Below are 9,098 nucleotides of genomic sequence, written 5' to 3'. Positions count from 1 at the left end.
GAAAATGTATCATTCAAATTTGAATAAAATTTAACAGTATGATTGTCATGACCCTATTATTAAAATATATCAAAATAAAGAAAATTTAACCATTGGTTTTAGATTAATTAACGTTTAAGTATGTTTGACGGGGTAGAAATTGATGAAATCCTAGATGACGTCATCTTATTTGACCTTTGACCTGTTGATATGACCTTGAAATTTGTATGACATAAAGCCTAAACACTGATGGTGGTTGTTTTCAAATTTGAGGTCTTTACTTTAGAAAGAACACAAGTTACGCATTTTTAAATGATATAAGGCTAAATTGAACAAAAATCATATGAACAGCATCCAAATGTATGTTTCAAAATCGAAATACGTTGCATCTCATTTTTTTGGGCCTTGATTAATTAATGGGTATATTTTTTTTAAAGATAATGGACTAAAATTATTTTTTACATAATATTAAGAAAATATTTCAAATAAATAATTTCAGGGGTGTTTCGTACTACCTTAAAACAATCAAATAAATTTTCAAATATCTATAATTATCTTCCCTTACAATAGGACATAACCCTTCATTTTAATATATATAAATATACTTTGTGTTAACGATTATTGGAATTATTGTAAGGGCTTGTAGTTTGGGAGGAAAAGAAATGTGAAAAAGTTTACAGATGGACAGCCTGCTGGACGAACACGCATATTGTAAAACCATCTTGAAAGCTTTTCCGTCAGTCTGTCAGAGGAGAATTATTTTTTAAGAATGATTTTCTCAACACAGTTTACCATTCTATCAATACGCGTTTTTTTAATATCTAAAAATATCAAACGACAAAATGTCGTTTTCTCCATTTTTTTTTTACGGTATTGTCTTACACTATCGTTTGAATTGAGTTGATCACTAATTTGTTACTCACTCTTTTGTTAGAATACATGTATAAAACAATCAGGTCAATAACATTGTAAAAACCTTGTCCTAATTTAACAATATGAAGAGCAGATTTGTCGTTACATACTGCAAGTTCCTAATTAAATGCGAGTAATTTATATCCGCGTAAAATCACGAGAAGCACCCCTCGCAGATTTTAAACCTTGCAATTTTTTGTAAGAGTAGAGAACTTTAAAAATTATGGATAAATATTCCGCGTTTGCGATTTTATATCCTCGCGATTTGAAACAAAATAGTGGGATCGCGGAATTAAGTACTCGCTTATCGTATAAGGAATGTGCACGAATGTAGCAGAAAAAAAAACCAAGCATGCAATCTTCTTATGTTTTATTTACGAAAGAAAAAAATCAAACATAACACTCAGATATTGAATATCAAATTGCATCAGAATAATCCAATAAGTCTCGAGTTTCTGGCAAAAAAAAAAGCTTCATCCAAACACACTGATCAACCTCTTTGTACTAAAAAGGGCCAACAATACATTACACTTCAGTTGCTGCGAGACTTTATGTAATCCACCAACATCAGGTTGATTCTATATACATGTGTATGTAAAATAAGTCACCAACTGGACTCAAAGTTTGTTGAAAATGACAACCAAAGACCAAAAGAGCAGTATGTGTGTTACATATGTGTCATATTTTGATATGGAAGGCAGTTGTTCCCTGTGTCAAAGACATGCTACATGTATATATCTGTAACAAACAGTCAGAAGGTACATAATCAGCACTCTATTATTTCACTGATGGAAGTTTACAACAATTCAATAAAAGGAACAGAATAAACAAGTTCTATAAAAAATATTTGTCATACACATTTTAAATTTTTTTATTATAAACAAAAAAGAATGTATGACACTGGTTGGTAAAATAAACTAAAACATGTAGATAGAATTTAATAAGATAGCAAAGCTGTCTTGGTAAAAAATTCACAGAATTTTCTTAATATCAAAGAACAGTTTCCATTCATACACATATGCTGAAGTCCTATACCTGGTGTAGGGCTGAATGGATAGGTGATTAAATGATCAGTCATCTGGACCAAAATAGCTGTTACCAATAACAACCACTGTATGAACATGAACCAAACAATATTGAAAGTATAATGCAAAAAATCAAAGAAGGATTTAACCTGAATGAATTTCATATTAAACTGGAAAGTGAAGTCGGAAAATGTTAATGATATAAATGTAGAAACATTATAAATGCACATAATCTTTAAATTTGTATAATATGTATGGCAAGTTAATGTTTATGGGAATTTTAATCAAAGGTATTAAGGCTAATTAACACAAGCTCAACTATTACTTCATCAAATCTTGTTCTCAGTGAAACCAGAAAAATCCACTTTCTAATTTAACTGTTAATTTTTAGATTTTATCCAAAAAGAAGTGGTATGCCCATAGAAAAAACCCAGGAAAACGGGAGTACGACCCAATATTTGTTTCCATAAGAACGCCTTTATTCATTCTCATTCCTTTCTTCATTCAATTACAATGTTGAACAAGTAGCTACATGTAAATCAAAGAAATAAAAAGTATTGTCAGAAAAAAAATATTCCATACATAACAGTAAACCAACTTTTATTCACCACAACTTTATTTTTCGATTGGCCAATGATTACCAATATTCCGACAAATCCTTTTTCAAATCGAGGCTTTTAAAGTAAAATCTTAACATATCAGACAAAACAAGACAGGCAATAATATTTGCAAAGTTCTGAAATTTTTTTGCACAACATTAGAGTTGGTTTACGGCACCTTAAACCCACCACAAGGACCAGATATTTTGTTATACATTATAGTTGCAGTTTTGATACAAAACACATTTATAAATCACAATTCTTGATATTCAAACCAATATAAGGCAAGTGCAATTTTCAGTAATTTTAACTTCTAATAAAAGCAGTAATGTACAAGTGCTGTCTTAAATATTTATATATTCCATGTCTTTAAAAAATTCATATTTAGAGAGAATAATGTGTATTTAATATGACTAAATAAAATGTACGTGTCCAAAATGATTGAATGATATAAATTTGTTGATTACTATTACCAGTATATTTTAAGGATATATGAACAAATCTTTGTGTTTCTAAAATACGACAGCTTACGTCCACATGGTAGACATGACCCAACAGATTTCATAATGAATTCAAATTTCAGAAGATACATAGTATTTTCCTTACCCTACATTGTAGAGATCAATAGTCTAATGCTCACACTTTGTTAAACAAGTGGTTAAAATATTGAAAAAGATATTAAAATAACAAAATATATTGATAATCAAATACAATGTAAATACAAATGATCATAAATCACTTATGTTTCTTAATAGCATTCTTTTCAGATACTTAGTTTTCAGCCACTTTAATTCTTCAGTCCTCTTGCTGTTTCCTTTGCAGAGTTTGCGTTGCTTTTTTCTGAGCATCTAATGCCATGTGTATATCATTCAGCTTCTAATAAAATGACAGAAAAAAGGAAATATTTTCTTCAATTGACTCTGTAGAATGTCCCCCCAAAAAAAATTGCACAAGAGGCCAAAGGGCCACAACACTCACCTGTGCAAAAATAGGCAATCAAATCAGCATTACAGTATCAAATTCAAAATATCTTGACAATTTAATAGAGTAGATCTTGCACAAAAAGTAAAAAAAAATTCTGATATCCATCCACATATTTCTATGATAAATATTAAGTCCCTTTTGTTGTTTAAGTATTTGTGAGAAGTTCAAGATTTTTCAAGATTTTCTGGCTGAATGGATTTTGAGAAGTCTGTTAAAGATTTTCTTTATATATTTCTATGTAAAACTTCATCCCCTCCATTGTGGCCAAACCCTACCCCTGGGGACCTTGATTAATGAAGAAACTTGAATCTACACAACACCAAGATGCTTCCACATAAGTTTGAGCTTTTCTGGCCAAATGGTTGCCAAGAAGATTTTTAAAAATACAAATTTTCAATAATTCCAAATTATCTCCCCTTTGAAGAGGGTGTGACACTTTAGTTTAAAAAACTTGCATCCCTTCACCTAATGATGCTTTGTGCCTAATTTGGTTGAAATTGGCCAAGTGGTTCTGGTCTTCTGGGGAAGATGAAAATGTGGAAAATTTACCACGACAACAAAAGACAATAGACAATTCTTGATCAGAAAATCACACTACAGCCTTTGGCTCAGGTGAGCTAAAAATACATATTTTCCAATTTTGTGTAATTTGGCAATCTGATTAAACTCAAATTTTCATATATATTGTGGAAGCAGATCCATAAATTTGAGACACATAAATAGATTTACCATTCCTTTAGTTGTGGCAGCTGCCAACATTTCAAAGCTGCTCCAAGCTGCTGGGGGTCGCTCCAACTTTGACTCCAATTCCCATCCAAATATTGTCTTTTCTGGTTTGCTATGAGGAGTTTCAAACATGGACCCATCTTCCTGCAACACAAAAAATGAAAGCAATTATTAGTACCCCAAGGCTCAACGTATTGTAAACAGGTAGATATTGGATGGAAATGAATCAAATACTTCCAAACTTTTGATCGATGTTAAGCAATACTCTGTATTTTCCCTCCAAAATCATACCCTTTATAAAAACTTCTCATCTTGTGATTCCCTTCTAAACATTTTATTACCTCACATTCATAAATCCTCTAGCCCAATGGTCTCAACAAAATAAAATCATGTGTTACAAATATCATTGCAATAATTCATAAAATTCTATACTGAGCATTGTTTTAAGAGGTGCTTCATTCTTTTCTCATATTTTACTGTTTTACTCCTTTCTTCAGTAAATTGTTACCAGGGATATCTGGAGCTCTACTGCCTTAAGCTCACAGTTGAGGGCCTCTCCCTCTGTGTAGGCATTCTGGGCCTGTCTCTCCAGCCGGGACAGTTCCTGACGGACGTAGTCCTGCAGCCCCATCTCTGACCTGTAAAACAAGCATTCTGAGAGTATTGCAAAAGCAATACACGTCCCCTACCAGTTTGTATTATTCTATGAAAGCTTCAAAGCATACATCTATTTCCGGCTTCACAAGATTTGATCATGTGACCAACCAAGTTCATATCTCAGAGAAATGACTAATTAAGTTTTAAGACCTTTAGTCAAATCCCAATGTACAATACTGCAATAAAATATGTTCAAATAAAGTGTTTGGTACTATCTTAATTTACAATAAACTCTTTCCTGTGATGAAATACACGAAAGTAATTACTTGTCATAACATCCTGTGGGAATGGCCTGGAGATTATAGCCCTGCCTGGGGACCTCTGAGATCTTTTTGACCTTTGTTTCCTGAGGAAAGGCTGTGGTCTGAGGTCTCCGTACTGCTGTGGTAGCTGTCATAGGCGTCCGCGCAGAAAATCCCTGCAAACACAACGTCAGCAAAAATTTATCTAGAAGGCTTTACATTACAAATGTTAAATTTATAAATTTTATCATATTCAAATACTATAAACCAACTTTAATTCATGTGCGAGAATTTTTTCCGCGGGAGCCTTGTCCTGGTGAACATTTCCCTAGGGAACAGTCCTTTTTGTTTGTTTAAACAACACTGGTTTGAATATGACTTGGTTGGAAAATTAGTCATCACGAACAATTATCACCAGTAAATTGTGGAAAAATAAAGTCGTGATTAAAAGTTGGTTTACAATACTGATTATTGTAGTGTATGCTGTTCTTTTACATGTATTTCTGTCAAAATTTCCTCCTTTAAAACCATAAAATAATTGGAACAGATTTAATTTAAGTCCACCATTCAGGTTAACAAGTATGAATTGTTAAGTTAGAGAAATTAAATTTTTCATTCATACTTGTTACCAAGTATTAAAATACAAATAACGATAATCAACTTCGATTTTTATCAACTTCGATTTTTATCAAAGTTCACTAATCCTCAGCCTCAATGTTATTTTATCATTCTATAAATGTTATCTGTTCATCAAACTTTATTCAAACATTTTTTTTGTATCCAAGCATTTTACAATGTTGCATTTATTTGAGAAAAAAATGCATGAAATGTTTAGAATGGAGATTTTTGTAAAACTTTCTCCAATGGCCTCTAGAACATAAAATTCATTTTCGTTATATTGTTGGTCTAAATGATACTACTTAGCCGAAGACTTAGTTATATATCAGTCTGCAATATAAACACTAAAGGATTAATTCAAACTTTCCATGTAAATCCCCTTTCTGGATATTTAAGAGTTATTGAACATAGGAGTTATTGAACATAAGAGTTATTGAACATTGCTAAGGATTGGAGAATGTTCGTTTATTTTTATTGCTTCACTGAAAATTCACTTTATTAGAAATCCCTGTTTGGTAAGCATACATGTACACCAAGCTGCAAAAAACAATAAAGAGTAAAAGAGGGGGAGAGAGAGAGAGAGATTACCTGGTTGGCCGTAGCTTGCAAGAGGGGGAGAGAGAGAGAGAGAGAGATTACCTGGTTGGCGGTAGCCTGCAAGAGGGGGGGGGGAGAGAGAGAGATTACCTGGTTGGCTGTAGCCTGCAAGAGGGGGAGAGAGAGAGCGAGAGATTACCTGGTTGGCGGTAGCCTGCACAGGGTCAGTTGACTTGTATTTCGTCTTACATGACCGTGAGATCGGCCCAAACTTTGAGACTATCGGTGGATCAAACGGAATCTCTTCATCAGTTTTGTCGGAACAAACTGACATACTACTCCTACAATGAGTGAACCTTCAATATATCATGTTTTAGAATTCATAAATATAGCACGATAGGAAAGTAATCCGATTACCAGTACACATAACTTGAATTTAATTTCAATCAAAGATAAGAAATTGTGCACTGATATTAATATAAGATTGTGCACTGTTAATAAGATTCTTTAGAAAGTCATTCATTTTGATACTTTGTTTTAAAATGACCTTTATATAATGTAAATTGTTTATCTTTGTTTTTTTATCTCATTTTGATATCAGCATATTGTTTTTCTAAAATCTGTCCTGTTCAGATATATAAGCGTATTCAATGACATCCCTAGACATGGCAGTTGAGCATTAACTAAAATATATCTTCATTTCTTTCACCAAATTCAATGAATGTCACTTATGCTAAATATGTGTGAATTTGATCATCAACTGATAGAAGCAGTAATGTCACGCACACGCGCACACGCACACATATATATATATATAAAAAACTAATACACATTTACTTATTAACATAAATTATATTTTCAGAGGAGTGCACAGAATTAGCCTTGATTGTGCGTTTCCCCCCCCCCCCGGCAGCATGCATCCTACATCTCCATACCTTGCATACATTGCTGACTCTGATGTGTAAATTGGCTCTGACAAAGTGGGAGTGGTCAGCCACCATTTTTCTTCCTTGTTCTCCACAGGAACTGGGTCGTCGGGGATGTCCTTCAACCAGTTCAGCATGAACTCCGTGCTATCAGAACTACTCTGTAATGTGTAGAGTGGTGCTCACATTTATGTTTACAATAACTACTGTGGAATCATTAATGTTCGTGGGGGACCAATGTTTGTGGCTTTCATGGATAACCCTTGCCCACGAATTTACATCCCCACAAATGTATATACAAGCATCTGTTTAATACTAATTAAAATCATCCTGAACTTACCAACGAAATCACCTCCCCAGGAAGCAGGAAAATTAGGCTACTTATGAACACTGTCCCCACAAATAAAAATGATTCCACAGTATATAAAATAGAATTCCATGTAAGTGTAATTTAAAACTTGAAATAAACCTTGGTATCTTCATTCTCCAGGACCCTACCCCTTCCCTCAAAAATAGTTTGAAATAAAAATTAATGTAAATATTTAGTGTATTTAACATATCAAGGTTCTTGATACAAAAATCTGTTAGACAATGACAGGCACTAGACATTAAAAGTTCTTTTTATATTAAGGAATTTTCCTGAGAATAACAAGGCTTGTCCTTGTCCCCATTTTGAATACTGTGGAATCATTAGATTTTGTGGTGGCTCAATTTTTGTGGAATTTGAGGGAACTCTCATCCACGAATTAAAATTGTCCTGAATTAATAAATTAGGTTATAAAGTCATATTACCTTTAATAGGTATAAGATATACATGAAATTACATCCCCACTAACCTGCAAAAGTTAAGCAATCCAAAAAAATTGGCCCCCACAAATTTTAATGATTGCCCTGTATTACCAACTGGCTAATTTGTTACATATTCTGTTTATAACTCTTACAAATGAAATGCACATAGTTACATATATTTTTTCAACATGTACTTCTTTTATATGTGTGCATTATTCAAATGATGATGCAACTGTTTCATTAATCAAAAGTCTCTCCTCATATAGATAATTTTTTACAGTATAAAAAATAGTCCACATATAAAAAGAATGTCCCATAAATTTAAACATATTCTAACATAAAGACAATGAAGAAAATCTCTAACATCCCCATTTTACTAGCAAAGCTCCTCTTCCATTGGCTGACAACAAAGCTTCTCTACCATTGACTTACAACAAAGCTCCTCTACCATTGGCTGACAACAAAGCTCCTCTACCATTGACTGACGACAAAGCTTCTCTAACACTGACTGACAACAAAGCTCCTCTACCATTGACTGACAACAAAGCTTCTCTAACACTGACTGACAACAAAGCTCCTCTACCATTGACTGACAACAAAGCTTCTCTAACACTGACTGACAACAAAGCTCCTCTACCATTGACTGACGACAAAGCTTCTCTTACACTGACTGACAACAAAGCTCCTCTACCATTGACTGACGACAAAGCTTCTCTAACACTGACTGACAACAAAGCTCCTCTACCATTGACTGACGACAAAGCTTCTCTAACACTGACTGACAACAAAGCTCCTCTACCATTGACTGACAACAAAACTTCTCTACCACTGACTAACAACAAGGGCACCGCTAAGCGGAGCATCCCCTCGTGACATGAGTTATTGTGTGTAGGGATGCATTATTTAGGAATATATTAGTGATGGGAAATTGGACAATTTTCATAATCGATTATCGGAAATAATCGAAAGTGTATAATCGATTAAATAATCGAAAATTTTCAAATTATGTTTAATTGAATGAAACTCTGAACAAAAACTTGCTTCTTGCGTTGTATATACAGTAATATATACTTGTTTCAGTTGTTTGAAATTATTTAATATTTT

General features: G+C 33.2%; 1 protein-coding gene across 2 annotated transcripts in view; it reads right to left on the bottom strand.

The window, feature by feature from the left end:
* Positions 1 to 1,246: 1,246 nt before the first annotated feature.
* Positions 1,247 to 9,098, bottom strand: part of LOC128191524 (roquin-2-like) — a 31,476-nt gene continuing 23,624 nt past the window's right edge. The window contains exons 14-19 of one of the 2 annotated variants that reach the window (XM_052863636.1): positions 7,215 to 7,366; positions 6,479 to 6,635; positions 5,149 to 5,300; positions 4,734 to 4,863; positions 4,229 to 4,369; positions 1,247 to 3,391 (exon numbers count right to left, since the gene is read on the bottom strand). In XM_052863636.1, the coding sequence (XP_052719596.1) occupies positions 3,311 to 3,391; positions 4,229 to 4,369; positions 4,734 to 4,863; positions 5,149 to 5,300; positions 6,479 to 6,635; positions 7,215 to 7,366 (813 nt within the window). In that variant the 3' untranslated portion in view covers positions 1,247 to 3,310. The remainder of the gene's footprint in view (positions 3,392 to 4,228; positions 4,370 to 4,733; positions 4,864 to 5,148; positions 5,301 to 6,478; positions 6,636 to 7,214; positions 7,367 to 9,098) is intronic. The other variant, XM_052863637.1, reaches the window with a different exon arrangement.

Source organism: Crassostrea angulata, chromosome 7 (assembly GCF_025612915.1).
Source record: "Crassostrea angulata isolate pt1a10 chromosome 7, ASM2561291v2, whole genome shotgun sequence".
Taxonomy (NCBI): Eukaryota; Metazoa; Mollusca; class Bivalvia; order Ostreida; family Ostreidae; genus Magallana; species Magallana angulata.
Note: the sequence above shows the minus strand (reverse complement) of the source record. Positions and strands in the feature narration are given on the sequence as shown.